The sequence below is a fragment of the Stegostoma tigrinum genome, chromosome 28 (genome assembly GCF_030684315.1).
Source record: "Stegostoma tigrinum isolate sSteTig4 chromosome 28, sSteTig4.hap1, whole genome shotgun sequence".
Taxonomy (NCBI): domain Eukaryota; kingdom Metazoa; phylum Chordata; class Chondrichthyes; order Orectolobiformes; family Stegostomatidae; genus Stegostoma; species Stegostoma tigrinum.
The window spans coordinates 11,099,677-11,122,213 of NC_081381.1; the positions used below are offsets into that span (position 1 = coordinate 11,099,677).

General features: G+C 42.0%; 1 protein-coding gene across 4 annotated transcripts in view; it reads right to left on the bottom strand.

Annotated features, from left to right (window-relative positions):
- gabrd (gamma-aminobutyric acid type A receptor subunit delta) overlaps positions 1-14,100 on the bottom strand; it is a 54,132-nt gene extending 40,032 nt beyond the window's left edge. Inside the window, exon 1 of one of the 4 annotated variants that reach the window (XM_048561890.2) lies at positions 13,156-14,100. In XM_048561890.2, coding sequence (XP_048417847.1) covers positions 13,156-13,223 — 68 coding nt within the window. In that variant the 5' untranslated portion in view covers positions 13,224-14,100. The remainder of the gene's footprint in view (positions 1-13,155) is intronic. The other 3 variants (XM_059655677.1, XM_048561889.2, XM_059655678.1) reach the window with 3 other exon arrangements.
- Between the last annotated feature and the right edge of the window lie 8,437 nt (positions 14,101-22,537).

Here is a 22,537-nt window from a genome sequence, read left to right on the forward strand (position 1 = left end):
TTTTCATCCTGTCAAACATGTACACAATTTTGAGCAGCTCAGTGACGTCACATCTTTATCTTCTCTGTTCCAAGAAGAATAAGTCCAGTATCTGTAATCTTCCCTTGCATCTAAAATTTCTCATTCTTGGTATAATTCTAATAAATCTCCTTTGCATTCTCTCCAAAATTTTAACATCCTTATTTAAATAAGGTGCCCTGAACTGAACACAATACTCCAAATGTGGCCTGACCAATGGCTTGTGAATGGCATCACCTCCTCGCTTTTATACTCTATGCCCCTATTTATAAATCCAAGGTGCTGATAAATCTTCTAAACTATTCCAACTTGCCTGGCCACTTTCAGAAAATTATGCACGTGAACCCTGACGTCCCTCTGTTCCATGGTAAAAGTTCCTAGTTTTTAAATAAGGAAACAAGTTAAGAACTAACTTTACAGAAAACAAGTCAAGAAAATTAATAAAAGAAAATACGGATACAACAACATTGATTAAACTGGTATACTGGGCAGAAGTCTTTACCATAATACCCCAGAGATAGTCATAAATCAAGAAATGGTAGAGATGGAGTAACTCAAGAAAATTACAATTACCAAGGAATTGGCACTGAGCAAATTGTTGGAACTACAGACTGACCAGTCTCCTCATTCTGACTGAATTTGTCCCAGGCATTTAAAAGAATTGCCTAGTGTTGATTGGTTGATGCGTGATTTTTAATTTTCCAAGGAAGGAGGCAGCAAGAAATTACAGGTCAGTTAGCTTAACATCAGCCAAAGGAAAGCTTTTACAAAATGTTATTAAAGACGTAGCAGGGCATTTAGAACAGTTCAAGGTGCTCAGGCAGAGCCAAGATGTTTTTGGGAAGGGAAATTATTTTTAACCATGTTGTTGGAGTTCTTTGAGGAAGTAACATGCCTTGGATAATGGGGAACAGGTAACCATATTGCATTTAAATTTCCAGGAAGTATTTGATAATGTGAATACCAAAGATTATTGGAGAAAATAAAGCTCCTGGTGAATAGGATAGTGCATTGAAATGGATTGAAGATTGGCTGGCTAACAGGAAAATACAGTAAGCCGTTTTCATAGTCATAAGATCAGTGCTGGAGCATCAACTTTTTACAATTTATACAAATGTCTTGGATAAGTGGACCAAAGTTAAATTCACTCATGACAAAAAGACAGTTAAGAAAGCAAGTTGTGAAAAGGACATGAGGAAGCTATAAATATGTACAGATAAGTTACCTGAGTGGGCAAAGATCTGGCAAATGCAGTATAAAGTAAAAAAAAAGTGAAATTTCAAATCTTTTAGGAAGAGTAAGGAAGAAACTTATTATTTAAATAGTGGCAGATTGCAGAGCTCTGAAAATGATCTGGGTGCATGAATTGCACAATGTTAACATGCAGGTACAGCAAGTAATTAAGAAAGCTATTAAAATGTTGTTGTTGATTGCAAGAACTGAATTTAAATTGGAGAAATTATGTGCTTCGATAAACTATGTACTGGAGCATTGGAACACAGGAGTAGAAAAAGGCCATTTGGCTCTTTAAGCCTCCTCTGTCATTCCCAGATCATCGCTCATTTTATTTCATCTTCCTTCAGGGTAATGGGCATTGCTGGCTGGGCTAGTATTTATTGCATTCCTCGAGCTGCCTTCTTGAGCTGCTGCAGTCCATATGGTACAGGGATATCCACAATCTCATTAGAGAGGAAATTCTCGATTTTGACCCCACAACACTGAAGAAACAGCAATATATTTCCAAGCCAGAATGATGAATGGATTGGAGGGGAACTTGTAGGTCATGGTGTTCCCACGTATTTGCTGTACTTAGAACTCAACATCAAATTCGTATGGTATCCTCATATCTGTTGATATCATTAGAAACAAGAAATAGACCCCATTTATACCTTCGTGATTTTCTTTCAGTGAAATCCTGGTACTCAACAGATATCCCTTGTTTTTATGCAAATTTTCAACAGTTTGAATGAGTATGCCACTGCCATTCACTGAGATTTCTACTGTCACCCAAACACTGCAACAATGGGGAATTTTAGCACAGTATTTTAAGGTATCACTATTGTGTCTGGATCATTGCAAAGGATTATCATGTTCTTTAATAACTGTGACAGTTAATGTAAAACAGCTCATCATGCTGAAGCCTCAGATTGAATTGTCATTCTGACCATCAATCTTTTCTCCTGTACTGATTTCCAAGTCTTGGGCCATGGATTTCCATTGGATTGTTCCACGCTCATGGGCAAAGTACTGCAGCGGCTTGCCACTGTCTTCTGCAGGATGGCTGACTCAGAAAGCATTTAAAGACCGACAATCAACCTGTTCAAGCACGTTATGAATGTAGATGCATCCTCAACAGCTTGGTACCAGAATCCAGGCTTCTGGATCAGGGGTAGGGGCACTAACACTATGTCACAAGACTTCCTGAAATTTCACTACTCAGTCTAAAAGATGACAGGTGCAAAAGGTACATTTGCTGTAATATGTATTACAGAGATAGTTCAACAAATGGATTCAAGGTGACACCAACACTGGTCGACTCTTTGCAAGCTTTCTACAACAGTAATTATTCTCACATTTCTTATATCTGTTCGCACTTTTAAACCTAAATTCTAAGTCTGTCTTTGTGCATTTCCTGTGCAGCCATAACCTTGTATACCTCACTCTATCTAAACACCCTATGATTGTACATCCTTGATTGCTATGGTCTACCTGTACTGCTGACAAAACAAGACTTTTCACTATACTTAGATACATGGCATGACAATGAATCAAATCAAACGTTTTCCTTAGTTTTTAATGTCACTGGTGAATGCAGGGGAGTGGGGAAATGAGGAAATAGTCTTTCCCAGTAGGTGGGGGAACCTTTACATTTTTAATGGATGCTCCAAGAACAGAATAAACATAGAGTTATGGGTATCTGTGCAGCATTTTGGCAAATGTGAGATTCACAATGACGTTACAAGAATAGAAGATGTAAGATTTTGAAAGGAGTTAGTATAAACTAAACGTTACAATTTTAATGATATGCAAGAACTGAATGAAATCTGCTCCTCATAGATAAATCTTTGAGGGTAGAAGGACTGGTGTATAATGTTGTTTAAAAAAAAGGCTTTTATTTTATAAGTAGAGCCATAGAGGACAGAAGTTAGAATGTTATGGTGAACCTTATAAATTGTGGAATTGGCTTCACCAGCATATTTTAACCAGCTCTGGGCACTACACCTCAAGAATTATGCCAAAACCTTGGGATAGGTATAGCGGAGATTCACCAGACAGTGTCAGGATAAAGAACTAATTATGCAGAGTGATGGTGGAAGCTGGAATAGCTCTTTTTTGAGCAGACTGAAAGGAGATTTCTTAGAAGTGTTCAAGATTATGGTGGGTTTTTATACAGCGGATAGAGCAATCTACCCCCAGGTGAATAGAGGAAGTGCTTCAGTGATACCATCAAGGCTTCACTGGTGAAGTGCGGCATTATAACTGGTAATCACTGGTCCAGGATCATCCAAAGTGGAGAAGCGTCTGGAAAGGCATTCAGCAGCTCGAGATTTGTTGTCAGGAAGATATGGAAGTCAGGTGAAAACTGCAAAAGGAGGGCGCTGCCCACCCCACCCCTTCCCACGGCCATCTTCTGCCACAAATGTAGCAGAACGTGCGGTAGCCACATCGATCTGTACAGCCACCTGTGGATTCACCCTGAGATTCAAAATGAGTTATCCTCGTCTGTGAGGGCCTGCCAGTGATGATGAGAGAAAATTGAAACCACATGCAGGCAAGAGTGGAACTGGACTACACAGACTTACAATAATTCCCCAAAAACAGGGGAGATGAAATATGGTGGGTCAGGAGTTTAAAAGAAATCTTTCTAATACAATGAGTTTTTATGATCTGGGGCACTCTGTCTGAAAGTTGAATAAACAATAACTTTCAAAAGAGAATTGCTCAAAGAGGAAAAGCTTTCAGTGCTGTGGGGACAACATGGGCGCAAGATTAATTGAATAGTTTTTTCAAAAAGTCAGCGGATACTTAATGCACTGGATGCTTTGTTTCTGTGAATTTTGATTCTATGACCTAAGTTACAAGATGAACACAGTTTTTGGGGAATGATTAATTAACAAGATCTGGTGGATATGTTTGACAATACCTTTGCTAATTGTGTTAAGGTGATAGTATAAATCGTTAAACGGAGCAATTTCATCCTTCACACACACATTAAGTTTGTTCTTTCTTTCTACTTCCTCCTATTAAAATATTTCCCAAGTACCTTTTTGGTGAAGCATTTCTGTCAAGCATTAGAAATGTTGTTGGGGAGGGAATAAATCTGATCGTAAAAGTTTCATTTCACCATGAAGAGTTTAGTTTGTGTTTTAGCCAGATTGCTAATAGATCACTTGTTATATTAATTGGCATAATACATTAATTAGCATCGCTTCTGTTTTGCAAAACACACAAGTGTTGATCCTTAAGCCGGGAAACATTTAATTTACTTTGCTTTAGATTAAAAACTTAAATCATAAGATTACAGAATACAGTTATAACTTAAATAGTTAATGGAACTTACTAGACAAGTTTGTTCACTTCAAATTTCACCCTAAAACTAGTACGTAGTACGTCCAAGTTAAGCAATTAAACTACAAACAAAAATGAACTGAAAATGTCCATAATTAAACATAACTCATTCTCGATGCTGGATATATAGACTCTAAGCACACATGGTTGAAGACCTGTGCTGTATGTAGAAAATAATTCACTAATATTGAACCCTCAAAATCCAAACAAACTTGAAGTGGTTTTTTTTCTGGAAAAATCAGCAATCCCAGGTGATGGGATTGACTGGATTTCTCTACAGGGAGCTGACATGGACTTGATGAGCCAAATGGTCAATCTATTGTTGCAGATGTACACTCAACTGTACTGGCGCTGCACATTATCATATCAAAGCCCCATCATTAAGGGTAGATTAGACCATAAAATGTAGAGTAGAATTAGGCTATTCAGCCCATCAAGTGTACTCCACCACATCATGGTTGATATGTTTGTCAACCTCATTCTCCTGCCGTCTTCCCATAACCCTTACCAGTCACAGTGGTTAGTACTGCTGCCGCACTGCACCAGGGACCTGGGTTTGATTCCAGCTTTGGATGACTGTGTGGAGTTTGCACATTCTCCTCATGTCTGTGTGTGTTTCCTCTGGCTACTCTGGTTTCCTCCCACAATCCAAAGATGTGCAGGTTAGGTGGATCAGCCATGCAAAATTCCTTAATGCGGAAGCATGCGTAAGCTAGATGCATTAGCCAGGGTTAATGTGAGTTTACCTGGATGGGGTTGGATGGGGGTAGGATGCTTTTTGGGTGGTCATTGCTAACCTGATAGACCAAATTGTCTCTTTCTGCACTGTAGGGATTCTATGATTCAATCAAGAACATATCTACAGCCCTCCGTGGCAATGAATTCCACAGATTAACAACCCTCTGGCTGAAGAAATTCCTTATCATTTCAGTTCTAAAGAGTCGCTCCTTCCCTCTCAGGAATTGCCTTTTGGGTCCTAGTCTCTCCTATTAGTGGAAACATCTGCTCCATGTCCACTCTATTCAGGCCTCTCTGTATTCCGTATGTTTCAATGAGTCCCCATCATTCTTCCAAACTCCATTGAGCACAGACCCAGAGTCCTCAACTGCCCCTCATATAACAAGCCCTTCAATTCCTGGATCATTCTTATAAGCCAGCGCTGGACCCCCTCCAATGCCAGTATGTCCGTCCTTAGATATGGGACCCAAAACTGCTCACAATACTCCAAAGGGGTCTGACCAGAGCTTTACACAGCCTCAGCAGTACATCCCTGCTTTTGTATTCTAGCCATCTTTGAAATGAATGTTAACCTTGCATTTGCCTTCCCAACTCCCAACTGAAACTGCATGTTAATGTTAAGCAAATACTGAACTAGGATTTCCAAGTAATTTAGAAAATGATCTACGTCTCTATTCTTCATACCAAAGTGCATAACATCACACTTTCCCACATTGTAATCCCCCTGCCAATGCTTTGCCTACTCCCCGAGACTGTCCAAGTCTTTCTGCAGCCTCCCCATTTCCTCAGCACTACCTGTCCCTTGACCCAAATTTGTGTTGTCTAAAAATGTAGCAAAAACACCCTCAGTTCCTTGTTCTAGACTGTTAATGCAATCCTGAAATAGATTCATTTATCCCTACTCTCTGCTTTCTGCCAGTCAGCCAATCCACTATCCATAGTAGTTCCTTATCCCTATATCATGGGCTCTTATTTTACTTAGCAGCCTCCTGGGCAACACCTTGTTAGGGACTATTTGGAAATCCAAAACAATCATGTCCACTGGCTCTCCTTTAACTAATTTGCCTATTGCCTGCTCAAAGAATTCTAACAAATTTGTCAAGTATGACATCTCCTTGACAAAGCCATCCTGACTCAGCCTTATATTACCTTGGACTTCCAAGTACTCCATAATCTCATCCTTAATAATGGACTCTAAATTCTTGCCAATGACCAAGATCAGGTTTATTGGCCTATAGTTTCCTGTCTTCTGCCTCCCTCCCTACTTAAACAGGGGTGTTATATTAGCCATTTTCCAGTCCTCCAGCACCGTCTCTTACTCCAATGATTCCTGAAAGATCACCACCAATGCCTCCACAATCTCTTCAAGCTATCTTAGGGTGTAGTCAATCTGGTCCAGTTGATCTATCCACCTTCAGACCTTTCAGCTTCCACAGCACCCTCTCTTTACCGACGGTCACAATACCCTTCTTTTCCCTCTGGATCTCTTTAAGTTCTGATACCTGGCCGTCATCTTCCATTGCGAAAACTGATGCAAAGTACCTCTTCAGTTCCCCCACCATTTCTTTGTTCCACATTACTACTTCTCCAGCTCCATTTTCCATTCTTGCCTTTTCCATTCTCTCTTTCCTTTTAAACGTCTAAAAAAAACTCTTGCAATCTTCTTTTATATTACAAGCTAGCTTATTCACATATTTAATCTTCTCCCCCCTCCTTGCCTCTTTAGCAATGCTCTGCTGGATTTTAAAGGTTCCAAATCCTCTTGCTTTCCAGAGGTCTTCATCACATTGTACGCTTTCTCTTTTGCTTTTACTGCCCCCCCCCCCCCCCAGGGTTTCCTTTACCTTAAGCTCCCTAATCAAGTCTGCCTCGTTATACATTTCCAAATCCAGAATTGCCTGTTCCCTAGTGGTCTCTACCACAAGCTGCTCCAAAGAAAACCTCATTGGCATTCCACAAACTCCTTTTCTTGAGATCTGCTACCAATTTGATTTTCTCAGTCCACTTGCAATATTGAGGTTCCTCATGATTACCGTAATGGTACCTTTCTTACATGCTTTTTCTACATCCTGCTTTTTTTTCAAACCAAATCCTGACTGCTGCTCGGAGACCTGTACACAAGTGTCTTTTCTTCTTTGACGTTTCTCAGGCCTACCCACACTGATTCTATGCCTACCTATCACTTCTTGCTAACAATTTACTTTCATTTCTTACTAACAAGGCATCCCTGCACCCCTCTGTCCACCAGCCTGTCCTTTCATTAGGACGTATATCCTTGGATATTTAGTTCCCAGCCCTAATCCCCTTGCCCCATGTCTCCCCTTGCAGCCACAACATTGTACCTGTTAATTTCAATCTCTACCAGCAGCTCATTTACCCTGTTTTGTATACTGCATGCATTTAAGTACAACACCCTCAGTCCTGCATTGACTGTGCCCCTTCTCATTGTTGTCCCCTCATCTGTTGTGCCCAAAGTTAGATCCTGAACAATTCTGTACTCACTGGCCTATTATTTGTTATGGAAACTTTAACAGTCTCTGCTAAGCTGAATTTGTCCTTTAATTTTTTTCATAATTTTCCATGCAACTGAACCAACCCCTTCGTTAATTAGTTTAAAGCCCATAATACAGCCCTCATTATGCAATTTGCCAGGACCCTGATCCCAGCATGATTCAAGTGGAGCCTGTCCCATCAGAACAGCTTTCTCCTTTCCCAGTACTGGTGCCAAAGTTCCATGAATTCAATCAGAGATAATGGGAACTGCAGATGCTGCAGAATCCGAGATAACAAAGTGTGGAGCTGGATGAACACAGCAGGCCAAGCAGCATCAGAGGAGCAGGAAAGCTGATGTTTTGAGCCTATCCCCCTCTTCAGAAAAGGGGGATGGGGAGAGGGTTCTGAAGATTTTGAAGCTGGTGAAATCCACATTGATACCATTGGGCTGCAGGGCTCCCAAGCGGAATATGAGTTGCTGTTCCTGCAACCTTCGGGTGGCATCATTGTGGCACTGCAGGAGGCCCATGATGGACATGCATTCTAAGGAATGAGAGGGGGAGGAGAAATGGTTTGCAACTGGGAGGTGCAGTTGTTTATTGCAAACTGAGGGTAGGTGTTCTGCAAAGTGGTCCCCAAGCCTCCTTTCCCCTATGTAGAGAAAGTCACAAAGGGTACAGTGGATGCAGTATAGCACGTTGGCAGATGTTCAGGTGAACATCTGCTTGATGTGGAAAGTCATCTTGGGGCCTGGGTGTGGGTAAGGGAGGAGGTATGGGGGCAAGTGTAGCACTTCCTGCGGTTGCAGGGGAAAGTGCCGGGTGTGGTGGGGTTGGAGGGGAATGTGGAGCGGACAAGGGAGTCCCAGTGAGAGTGGTCTCTCCGAAAGGCAGACATGGGTGGGGATGGAAAAATGTCTTTGGTGGTGGGGTCGGATTGTAGATGGCGGAAGTGTTGGAAGATGATGAGTTGTATCCCCACCCTTTGACTTGTCTGTCTCCTCTCCACCTATCTTCTCCTCTATCCATCTTTGATCTGCCATTTCCTCTCTCCCTACTTATTTCAGAACCCTCTCCCCATCCCCCTTTTCTGATGAAGGGTCTAGGCCCAAAACATCAGCTTTTGTGCTCCTAAGATGCTGCTTGTGTTCATCCAGATCCACACTTTGTTATCTAATGAATTCAAACCAGTTTCTCCCACACCAATCTTTGAGATTATTGAGGTACAATATATGATGCCAGTTTAATAATGGTAACTGTTCATGCAGCACGTCCTCTTTTTCTGACAATATATTTAAGAAATCAGCAATAAAATTTCCTTTTAAAAGGATGTAATGAAAGTGGTTGCTCCAGCAAACAAACCTCAGATTATAATAATCTAATAGGAAAATCTGTGTGCATGACATAGTACAATGCACTGTGGAAGTTTCTTGTAAAAAAAATTCAGGATCATCATCACTGTCACTTCCTTAGAACTAAGAAAAGTTCAAGAAGAGAGGTCATTCTGCCTTCCAATCTCATTCCTACAGCAGGCAAACTTTCCTGATTATTTTGTATAGTAAGCATTGTATTTTGAAATATTAAATGTTCCCAGATTAAGATGCCACTGAGTTAAATTTTTGGGTATCTTTTCGTACTTCATGCTGTATTTCAACAACAACGTGTGCTCATATAGTATCTTTAATGTGGCACCCAAGGCGCTACACAAGAACATTACAAAAACTGTTTCATATTGAACCACATGAGGAGATATATTGGGACAGATGATCAAACGCCTGTTCAAAGAGGCATATTTAAAGAGAAAAGAGTGGAAGAAAGACTGAAAGGTTTGGAGATGAAATTCAAGAAATTAAGACATTGTCAGCTGAAAGCACTACTGTCAAAGCTGAGTGATTAAAATCGGGGATGCTGCAGATACTACTCGAAGGAAGGGTGCACGGAGATCGGTAAGATAGTTGGGCTGGGTGAGATGACGGAAACAGGGGATTGTGAAATTAGGGTCAAGAATTTCAAAATCAAGGCACCTAATGTAGATCAGTGAGCACAAGGCTGATGGGTTAGCAGGCATTGTTAAAATTTCAGGCATTCACAGCAGAATTATGATGTCCTCAGGTTTACAGAAGGTAGATTAGGGGTGTGCAGTCATAAGTGTGTTAGGTCTTATTTCTTTAAAGTGTAAAGATGTACATCTTGAGTTCAAGATAACAAAGTGTGTAGCTGGATGAACACAGCAGGCCAAGCAGCATCTCAGGAGCACAAAAGCCGATGTTTCGGGCCTAGACCCTTCATCAGAGTGCTCTCTGATGAAGGGTCGAGGCCCGAAACGTCAGCTTTTGTGCTCCTGAGATGCTGCTTGGCCTGCTGTGTTCATCCAGCTCGACACTTTGTTATGTTGGATTCTCCAGCATCTGCAGTTCATATTATCTCTACATCTTGTGTTCAGGTTGTTTCTGGAGCTCACCTGAATAGAGAAACCCATATTTAATTTTCCAAAACTGATACATTTCTAATAAAACTTTGATAAAAATATAATGCTTTCAAAAAATATCAACTTGTTAAACAATTGAATTACAACGTGATCCTCATCCTATTACATCCCTAATAACATCTTGCATTTAATTTCATTGATGAACAGGCAAATGATTAAAATTGAAACAAAACTCAGGAAAATTGAAAAATAATTTGCTAACTCTCTATCCACCATGTTTTAAGTAACATAAGGTCAATACCTGATGAACAGAGATAACTGAAGTTTGGATAAATAGGTGATTATGGGAACAGCAGATGCTGGAGAATCCAAGATAATAAAATGTGGGGCTGGATGAACACAGCAGGCCAAGCAGCATCTCAGGAGCACAAAAGCTGATGTTTCGGGCCTAGACCCTTCATCAGAGAGGGGGATGGGGAGAGGGTTCTGGAATAAATAGGGAGAGAGGGGGAGGCGGACCGAAGATGGAGAGTAAAGAAGATAGGTGGAGAGGAGAGCATAGGTGGGGAGGTAGGGAGGGGATAGGTCAGTCCAGTGAAGACGGACAGGTCAAGGAGGTGGGATGAGGTTAGTAGGTAGGAGATGGAGGTGCAGCTTGGGGTGGGAGGAAGGGATGGATGAGAGGAAGAACAGGTTAGGGAAGCAGAGACAGGTTGGACTGGTTTTGGGATGCAGTGGGTGGAGGGGAAGAGCTGGGCTGGTTGTGTGGTGCAGTGGGGGGAGGGGACGAACTGGGCTGGTTTTGGGATGCAGTGGGGGAAGGGGAGATTTTGAAGCTGGTGAAGTCCACATTGATACCATTGGGCTGCAGGGATCCCAAGCGGAATATGAGTTGCTGTTCCTGCAACCTTTGGGTGGCATCATTGTGGCACTGCAGGAGTCCCATGATGGACATGTCATCTAAAGAATGGGAGGGGGAGTGGAAATGGTTTGCGACTGGGAGGTACAGTTGTTTATTGCAAACCGAGCGGAGGTGTTCTGTAAAGCGGTCCCCAAGCCTCCGCTTGGTTTCCCCAATGTAGAGGAAGCCACACCGGGTACAATGGATGCAGTATACCACATTGGCAGATGTGCAGGTGAACCTCTGCTTAATATGGAAAGTCATCTTGGGGCCTGGGATAGGGGTGAGGGAGGTGGTGTGGGGGCAAGTGTAGCATTTCCTGCGGTTGCAGGGGAAGGTGCCGGGTGTGGTGGGGTTGGAGGGCAATGTGGAGCGAACATAGGAGTCACGGAGAGAGTGGTCTCTCCGGAAAGCAGACAAGGGTGGGGATGGAAAAATGTATTGGGTGGTGGGGTCGGATTGTAGATGGCGGAAGTGTCGGAGGATGTTTTAAGAAGGACCTTAAAAGAATAGAAGGAGGTGAGATCTGAAATTTAAACAGAAAGTGCTGGAGATATAAACAGGTCTGGCAGCATCTGTGCAGAGAGTTAGCCAGAATTAAGGTTACCATTCCATGTGGCTTCTTCAGAAGTTCAGATGCTTCCAGGCCTGCTGAGTTTCTCCAGCCATCTGTCTGTGTTTGTTTCAGATTTCTAGAATCTGCAATATTTTACATATATCCTGATTATTATAAATTTGCTCAAACGTAGAAACTTCTCTATTTACAGTTATGGTGGTTTGCCCCAGGGTCATTTCCCTGCTCATTTCTTCACGCCCCGCAGTCCATGCTTTTTCCCGTTCAGTTACTGATACGGTGAGCATAATGTCGAAGGGCAAGAAACACTATTTTCCTCTTGTGTGCTTAAAAAGAAGCACAAGCCCCCTTTTCCAAAGGTCCTCTGCCTGGAAGTAGTCGTTTGTCCTGCTCCACCATCAGAACTGAAGATTTGCTGTTTCTATTAACGTGCGTGTCTTGTAGCCCTGAGTGTGACCCTACCCCAGCCTGGGGAAAATCATACAGCGGCAGTCACAGCCATCCTCACGGAGTTCTCAAATGATCTTGTTACCCTTCCTTTCAGCTGGAATAATGAAGAATTAACAGGGGGTGATAGCCGTCGGTGCGATCACACAATGAAGGTGTATTCACCATTTGGCTGTAAACGCACAAAAATGCACAAGTAACTTCCCCAGACAGACAAACATGGTTTTCCTTTTGGCTCAACAGAACTGGATTAACGTTTGTTCTATTAAATCAGAAGGCGCAGTGAGTTGCAGTTAGCGGTGTCTAACTATAAAAGATGATTAATATGACAACCTTTCCGAGAGAGTTGTGAAATCGCAGTGCACTGCCGCCGGCCAATGTTCTGTTCTCCGCTGAAACGAAATTTTAAAACAATCTAAAATCTAAACATAGCTTATAGCACATTGGAAAGGGCTGTGGTGGAATTGTGGTTGGCAGGTTAGTATCATCCATGCTCTTTTCCAAAGTCTTTTACAACAATCTCATTAGAAAGTCACAGAGACAGGATGAATTGAAACAAAAACATAAAGATTTAGTAAATGGAAACTAGGTCAACATAATGTAATAAGAGTCCCTCAGAAGGGGGTTGAGCAGAGAAGGGTTCATCTGTGAAACCAGGATCTTCCAAAAGTACTGTTGCAAGTTGAAGCCACACAACAATAATATCTCAAAGTGTGCGCGAATCTATACCCAGAGTATAACTTGATGCGGACAAATAGGTAAAGATATTTACTGAATAGTGCATGTGCAGGGTACAACTCGAATTTACCTGAGAACACATGCCTCTGTCGGACTGCAGCAGAAGGAGAAGCGAGCTGTTTGAACATGCACTGCCCTCCCTTTCTGAGAGAGGCTGCAAAACCCGCGCTGGGGCGAAAAAGTTACCAGCTCTCCACAAAACCACTCGAAAGAGACGGAACCCGACTGTCAAGGACGATAAATTACTTACCGTATAAACTTGTGGTGCTGCGCGCAGAGTAAAAGCAGAGCTGTGAATTTTAACGTGATCAATTCCATTTTATTTCCCTAAAGTTAGGAATGTCGATTCATTTAAGAGGAGACCTGTACGTGCTGCAGGGCTGTCAGTACGGAGCTGAGAGCTTGGCTCTTTCCCATGTTGGAGATGGTTGATGTGGAAGCCGGAGGTCCTCTTCTGGGCTCTCTACAGGTCGCGGAATGTACCGGTGTTATCAGCAAACGTAATCAGAAGCCAGTTTTTTTCCTCTTGAGTACCCAACACTCTCTGCCCATATCCGCAATCTGCGACCAGTCAAAGAGATAGCGCCAACTCCATCCCTCTCGGTGTAACATTTAAAGGGGCATTTCCCCAAATTCGAAAAACAGCGACTCGTGTAAACACTGTACTACTGAAAAAAGCGTGGCACCATGGAACCAAGTATTCATTACAAGATTATTGATTATTCCGTCAGGCTATTAGCAATTGGCGAGTTTTCTACTTTATTAATTTGTCTATACTTGCAGTAATTTAGGCAATATTAACATTGAAGTTCTTACATTGCAGCACAACTAGAAAAAAAAGTAATAAACCGAGGTGTTTAATTTCCTCATTTGGTCAGCTTTCAATGATGGGTTACTGAGTGAACATATGAACATGGAGAGACAGGTAAAGACCTCTGGTCCATTAGTCGCTAACTATAACTGCCAAGCTGCAGACTGTCCAAGCTCCCCGGAAGCCAGTGACCATCCACCAGAGGCTAAAAACAGGTTTAAAACCCAAAGGGAGAAAATTGGTAAGTACCCCTCCAAGACCCCGGGGCAATTCAACTTCACAGGCCCCTCTGACTCTGAGTAACATCATTATCGACCTCCTCTTTTATTCTTTTCTGGGAGGTCGGCATCACTGGCTGAACCAGGATTTACTGTGCTCCCCTACTTTTCCCTGGTGAAGGTAATGGTGAGCTGCCTTCTTAAACTGCTGCAGTCTGTGTGGTGTAGGCAGACCTGCAGAACTAGTCGGGAGGGAGTTCCAGGATTTTGATCCAGCAACAGTGAAGGAATGGTAATATATCTGTATATGTATAAAATTTCATTCCAGGTAAGAATGGTGTGCAACTGAGAGGGCAACTTTTGGATATTTTTAATCAGACTGCTCAGATATGTTATAACATAACCATCATGCCACAATGGCCCTGAAGGGGAACTCATGCACTGTTAATCATCTTCAACTCTCTTTGAAGAAATTCGGTCCATTAGTGCATAATAGTCAAATGGCAGCTGTAATCTTAGTAGCTTTAACATGCAATTGTTGTATTATGACAGTGAGCTATTAATGTGTATGTGCAAACAAACAAGGGCTGTTCGTCTTAAAGCATAGGAGGTTTAAAGGAGAACGGGGATAAAGTACACCGGCAGGTGCATCATTAACCTGGCAGCACAGATTTTAAGATGACTGACAGAAGAACCAAAGGAGAGACGAGAGGAATTATTTTATACATCAAGGTGATCGGGATTTTGGAATTTGCTGTCTGAAAGAGTGATGTTAGAAGATTGAATAAAACTTCTCAAAAAAAGGAATTGGGTGAGAATTTGAAAAGGAGAACTTTGCAGGACTATGTGAAAGAGAAGTCCCACTACTTGGAGAGCTCATTCAGAGCCAGCATTGGCACAAAGGGCCAAATGCTTCCTTCTGCACTGTATGATTCTGTGATTCTTGGAATTGCCAACACCTAGAATTGAATGGGAACTCAGGTTAGGCTTCTGCTCTTGATCTCTGCTGGAAGTGCAGGTGTGAAGTGAATGAGGATGGGTTCAGGTCCTGGCAATGTTGATCTTTCAGAAAGCTGGCAATGATACAGTGTTCTGCAAAATTAATGACAGTCAAGCATTTGTTTGCTTGTTTACTTCAACATAAATTGCTGCCCTTGGAATGAAACAACATGTTTGGTTGCTACTTTTTCTTTCTGACAAAGACATCATTCTTGATGAAGTTGTGTAAGTCATATATCCATCCTTCAGCCTCCTTCCTGAAACACTTCAGACTGAACAGTTGAACAGATCCTAAGAAATACAATATTCCAAGCAAATTACATAGGACAGCTTATTAGCCCCTTGCAGACTAATTTCAGCTCTGATATGGAAGGTCTTTTTGTATCCTTTTAAATTAATTTATTATTTTATCTGTACATAAATGAGAAAAGGTAGTTTATTCGTGGAACAGATTATAGGTGATGGGGCTGAAATGTTGTCTCTGTTTCTCTCTCCACACACTGCCAGACTTGTTAAGTACTGTACTTCCACTGTTTCTGTTCTCAATGCACCCTTGCCTGACAGAGAATAAAGATACACATTTCTTACTTGTGGGACTGGTTGCTGGCAAGACAGAAACAATTTTCAAACCTGAGAGTACTGCCAAATAGAAGACAAGGACAGCAGGTGTATGAGTAAGATGCAAGATGTGCCCTGAATCACGCAGTACAGGTCAAAATCATCTTGCAGGCCTGACCTCTCTGACCTCACAGAAACCTGGGCTGACCAGTGCGGGAACCAGACCTGACTCCTTGTGACATGACATTGAGGAGGCCCAAACGAATGGATCACGAGACCCTTGGAACACTCAGGGCTGCGACTGGTGTTCAGGACCCTATTAGGAGCACATACTTAACCTCTTGGGGCAACAGACTTCCCTCACTGATGCCCGGGATCAACTGGGAGTAGCCACCTACACAGGAAGTATGGGAGATGTGCCGGACTTCAGGTGAGACTCAAACTTTGGGGTTTCAAGTACCCTCTTGCCAGCGTACTTCTGGCAAATGTCCAAGCCATTGAGAATAAGACGGACAACCTTAAAGCTAGAATCACCTTCCAAAGGGAATTGAAACTGCTGTGTTTTACAGAAACATGGCTCCCTCCTGCTATGCCTGACTCTGTGCCTTACAACCTGAGGGTTTCTCAGTTCACCAGATAGACTGCTCGTTGTGCCTGGGCAAGGCAAGCGGCAGTGGAGCCGAATCAACACATCCTGGTGCTCAGATATGGTGATTCTGGTGAGTTACTGCACATTAGACCTAGAATATCTCACAATAAAGTGCCGTCCCTACTATCAGGTCCGCAAGTTCACCTCCACTGCCCTGATAGCAGTCTACGTCCCACCCCATGTGGAAGTGAAGAGTGACTTTGACGAAGTATGCAACTCCATAAACAGTTTTGTGATGGAATACCCTGAGGCCTTTTTCATCGTAGCCAGTGACTTCAACCAGGCCCAGCTCAAGCACGTGCTACCAAAATTCTATCAACACATCTCCCGTCCCACCAGAAGTCCAAACATTGTTGACCATTGCGATACAACCAACATTCCCTTTCAGTGTTTTGGAAAATCAGATCACTATAAGTGCTCCTCTTCCCAGTTTAAAGAAATTAAAGCGTGAGCACCCAGAGAAGAAAGTGGTGCAGTGATGGTCAGAGGCGATGGAAGGGCTCTATGGGGCTGCTTACAGTCAGTGGACTGGTTCATATTCAAGGAATCAGTGGCCAATCTAAATGAGTTTGCCACAAAGTTTCAGACTTTATTAGTAAGTGTGTAGAAGACTGCATGCCGCCAAAGTTAATCCCAATGTTAATCCAACCAGAAACCATGGATGAACTGGGAGATCCACTCTTTACTAAAGTCCAGGTCTGAGGCATTCAAGTCAGGCAACCCTGACCTGTACAGGAAATCCAGGTATGATTTTTGTAAGACCATCAGAGACACCTCCCTCTCTCCCTCTTCCTTGCTCCCTCCCCCTCCACATCCCTCCCTCCCCCTCCCTCAGCCCCTCGCTCACTCCTTCCCTTCTTCCCTGCCCCTCCCTCACTCCCTCACATCCTTTGCTCCCACTCCCTCCCTGTCTCTCCCACCCTCTCCCCTCCCTGTCCCTTGCTCCTTCACTCCCCATCTCTCCCTCCCCTCCCTCAATCCCTCACTCCTTGTCCCTCGTTCCCTCACTCGCTCCCTCCCTCCCTTCCACCCCGTACCTCCCTCGCTCTCTCACCACCCCTTGCTCCCTCCCCATCCCTGTCCTCCCTCCCTCTCCCCTCCCCGTCCCTCCCTCCCTTGCTCCCCGTCTCTCCCATCCCGTCCCTTGCTCACTCCCTTGGTCCTTCTCTGTACCTCGCTCGCTCCCTCCGTCCCTGTCCCTCGATCCATCCCTTTCTCTCCCTACCTTGCTCTGTCGCCCTCCCTGTCTTTCCCTCCCTCTCTCCCAGTCACTCAGTCCCTTGCTCCCCGGCCCTCGCTCCCTCGCTGTGTACATAGCTCCCACTATCCTCCATAACCAGTCATGATTGTGCGACTAAATTCTGCTGAAACTCTATTTGCAAGTTTGTTGACAATGCTGCCATTGCCAGTTGGATCTCAAACAACGATGAGACAGAATACAGGAAAGAGGTTGAGTGCTTAGCAGCATGGTGTAAAGACAATGATCTCTCCGTCAAAACAAAGAAGCTGGTCATTGACTTCAGGAAGGAGAGTGGCGGGCACATACCTGTCTACATTAATGGTACTGAGGTGAAGATGGTCACGAGCATTAAGTTGCTGGGAATGATGATCACCAACAACCTGCCCTAGTCCATCCACGTCAATTTGATGGTCAAGAAAGCATAACAATGCCTCTACTTTCTTAGGAGGCTAAGGAAATTTGGCATGTCCATATAGACTCATACCAATTTTTATAGATGCATTATAGAAAACATCATATCTGGATGCATAGCAGTGTAGTATGGGAACTGCTCTTCCCAAGACTGCAAGAAACTACAGAGAGCTGTGAACACAGCCCAGTCCATCACAAAAATCAGCCTTCTATCCATCAACTGTACCTATACTTCTCTCTGCTTCGGAAAAGCAACGAACATAAGCAAAGAACCCTCCCACCCTGGTTATACTCTCTTTCACACTCTTCCGTCGGACGAAGATATATAAGTTTGAATACATGGACAAACAGATTCAAGAACGGCTTCTTCCCCATTGTTATCAGACTTTTGTACAGACCTCTCAAATGTTGACGTTGGTCTCTCTTTCTACAGCTTCTCTGTGGCTGTAACATTCTATTCTGCTACCCTGATGCACTTTGTGTGGTACGATCTGCTTGTATAGCACGCAAAACAACACTTTTTACTGTATCTGAGTATAGTAAATCAAAGTCAAACACACAAATGAATTTGAAAAAAACAAATGCTGAAGAATTGAAGTCATGGCCTTTTACTCCAAGACTTCCATAAAACAAAGCAGAATTTAGATTGGAATCAAATCTATACCTGAGTTGCCAGCAAGGAATATAACAACTCATGAAAATCTACTTCAAAATCATTGAGTACGTTTGGGATATCAGGCAAAGGTCACTTTTACAAAATTAAAAGACAAATTGAGAAGGTGGGAAGGTTTCATAAATGTAAGCATTGTTTTCAGGAGCAATTATGTAAAAATGGGAAAGAAACAAGTAGTTTTAATATAATCGTCTGCAGATTTCTCTCTGTTATCCAGCAATTCCTGTGAAAATATAAATGTAGACATTGGGTAATTACGGAAATACACTTAACCATAACAACTTCCACAGATGACTAGCTGCTGGTACATAAGAGTCCAGCCAGGATGACACAGAACACATGACGCTGTATCTTTTCAGATGGTATTTCAAAAGTAAGGAATACATGCTTTAGTTATACAGTTCATCACTAAGACTCAAATAGAATACCACCTTCTGTTTAGGCACTGAGCTTCAGGAAGGATCTATTGCTTTGGAAAGGGGTAGAGTATAAATTCATTGACAATACCAAGCTTTAAAGGGATGACATATAAGAGAGATTGCATAAACTCAGCTTGAATGTCCTTAGTTTAAGATAACAAAGTGTCAAGCTGGATGAACACAGCAGGCCAAGCGGCATCTCAGGTCCTTAGTTTTGATGTTTTTGCAACTAAATCTAATCAACATACAGTATTTAAATTGATAGGAAGGTGATTGACTTGTGATGCAAAAATTATCCTCCGGTGAAAGAAATTTGACAAAGTGTACGAGCTCAAAGTTAGAGATAGGAAGTGGATGGTCCAAAGAGAATGGAACCCAAGGCTATCACCCAAAAACAGATGTTTCAAGATTAAGAAGGTTAGATTTTTGTTAGTATCAAATGTAACTGAATAGATTTGGGAGTATTTGATTGAATAGAATGAGATTGTAGGGCTGAATGGCATACATCCATGTTCCTAACAACTAATGCAGGTGTCTCTTTTGAAAACAGGTTCACAAGTGTTCAAGCAAAACTCCTACAAAATCAGCTCTGATGGACTGAACATTGTGCCTGTATGGCAAAAAGCTGCCTCTCCTCCAAGTTCTATTCTCTTAACTCTCAAATGACTATTGCTCCAGGGGAGGACAAGAAAACACTTCAAAGAGACCGTGACCTTTCCTTGATGCATGGAAGCATTGGCACGAATGACCAGAAGTGTCTTGCTACAAAGTGTTCAAAATTATACCAATTTCTCCATCAAGCTATAGCACACTTTGAGTCCAACACCTTAACAATGAAGCACAGCAACAGCCGAGAAGGAAAGAAAAGGAAGCAGGTACTGCACTCCAGATTCCACTCTCTCAAGGAGCACCCTTCTCAGTGCTCAAATGAATGCAGGCTGAGAATGCATGTATTCCAACACATGTGCATACTATTCTCAAATTGAGGGACAGCAGGTGACAGATCTATTACAATCAACTCAGCAGCAGGAATACACGACACATCTGACAATGTAGCATGGAGTAGTGAGGATAAGAGCAGGAGCCTGCTGCACATTGTCTTGAACATTAAGAACATTTCAACAACTCTCACAAAGATGAGCAAAGACCAGTGAACCAAAGAAGGAAGAATTGGAAAACCACATCATTTTAGGTAACTTCTTTACAGCTCATGCGAATAAAAAGTGATGTAGGAGGATGACAAACCCAGATTGCAAGAACAACATTATTGAGGTTTTCTCCAGGGAAGGGATTTATTTCCATGTTTCTACAAACAGCATAATAGTTTCTATTGTTCAATTGGAAAATTGCAAAAATGCTTCTAAATTACGTGCTGTTAGCTGTTTTCAAAGTAATCATACTCCCTACAATCAGTAATGCTGTAAATATCGAAACAGTAAATGTGTTTCACTAGGTCTATGGATGCCTGCACTACTGGGTTACATTTGTACCTACGCCATTCTCTCCTCAGAGTGATTCACCAGTGGTGAAAATATTAATCAGTTTTCTACCCTAAAGCAAAATGCAATCATCTTGCTGATGGAATTAAAAATTAAAGATAATTGAGTTTGATTATAACAAATATATATTTCTTTAGAATTACATAGAAAATAGATGATAGAACAGTAAAGCTCAGTACAGGCCCTTTGGCCCATGGTGTTGTGCTGACCTATTAACCTACTCTAAGATCAAAACTAACCTGCATACCCTTTATTTTAGTAACAGCCATGCACCTATCCAAGAGTCACCTAAATGTCCCTAATGAATGTGACAAATTCCTACTTATAATAATTTGTCTTAGTCCATTAGATTGAAGTATTTAACTGCAACTTAATTAGATAGTTCAAAAAGCTCATTAAAAAACAACACACAGAAGTTTAATTCCTTCTGTATTTATACTGTTTGGAAGAAAAACCACAGAAGTTTCAGGCGATTTTGTGGTCATTCGATTGCCTCCTTCTGAACTGCTTGCAGCTTTCAGATTTTGCAGCATGTGCCATAACAGAGACAAACTTCCAGCTTGGGCATGTTCAGCATTTAAGAGTTAAGGCTGACACCATTGTATTTTGGTCAAGGACCTTAGTCCTTCTGAAAATTGCATATTAGAAGGCTAGGATTCAGGGCTACCCTCTGAAATTGCAATTTTCAAAACATATCAGTTCCAGCTGTTTTTATGCAGATAGAGTCCTTTACCTATTCTAGACCCCACTGACAATTGTAAATCCAACCTCACCACTTTTCTGGTTAAAGTCTGTAGTAAGGCTGCCGTGGTCTTACCAGAGTACAGAGTTACTCATCAGAGAGAGACAACTGGTGGTGGTTTAACCTGAGGGGTACCAGTCTCGATGAATGATTGAATAAATGATTTATTGTCAGACATACCTTGAAGATACAGTGAAAAGTCTTTTGTTGCCACAATCCATCAGCGTTGGAGTGAATTTGAGAAGCAGAGTACTTCATGGTAACCTCTGCAGAAACTGAACCCATGAAACTGGCATCACACTACTTTGCAGATCAGCCATCCAGACAACCAAGCTAACCTGTGGTATAAAAGCTAAATGCTAATCCTAACAAGCTCTTAACCAAAATCTTAGAAATGTAATTTGTTGAGTTGAACCCATGGAAGAATGCAATACGATAATTCTATCGTACTATCCTGAGCTGAAGTCATCTAATGCTGTTGTCATTCTAAAGGTTAGGTCTAGTCATATGCTTAGTGTTTGATTTTTATTAATATACATGAGGCATCAGCCACATTTTCTAACCTCTACCATTGCAGTCCTGAATTCAATGTTACTACTAGTTGTAACATACTACAGGTAGTTGATTATAACAGACATTAGGAGTACATTCTATTAGATCTTGTCAAACCTTCACATGGTTGGGTGCGATCTGAAAATGGAATGGTATTTTAGCAGATGTTGCAGCATATGACCACTGACAGATGACAAGTTGTGACTGAACCCTTTGAGGGGTGAATCAAGATCAAGATTAGGCAACATTGTCAGAACTCAAACATAGTTCAATTTCTCCCATACAACCAGTATCAAAGCAACAAAGAGTTACTGCGCAAGGAGTGGGAAACCTGAAAACACCTTCCAAAAAGCTGCTGAGGCTGAAGTTCAATGGAAAATCTTGAAACTGAGGTTAACAGCCTTTTGCGAGCAGGGTATTAACAATTATGAAATAGAGATTGGTAGCTGGGGTTAAAATACAGATCAACAGTAATTTAATTAAATGATGTTCAAGGGGCTAAATCGCCTTTCTCATCTTATGTTGCCTAATATGATATTTTCAAACATTTGCAACTACCTACTGCCTTTGAGATGATATTTCTGGCAAGATGGAAGTGTGACACTAATAGACTATGAAGGTAAATTTCTCTTGCCTATTTAGGTTAAAAAATGCCCTTGCCACTGATATCAATGATTCTGGATAAAGATGTGTCACCTCTTCTTCATTTTTATCACTAAAACTGCTGTTCTATCACTGTCAGTAGTCCAATTTCACTGATTTAAACTCTCTCTTTATGATATTCCCCTCCCTGCAATGATTTGTAATAATATTCACACAGTTTCTAAGATTTTGAGTAAATCTATTTATTTCTCTACTATC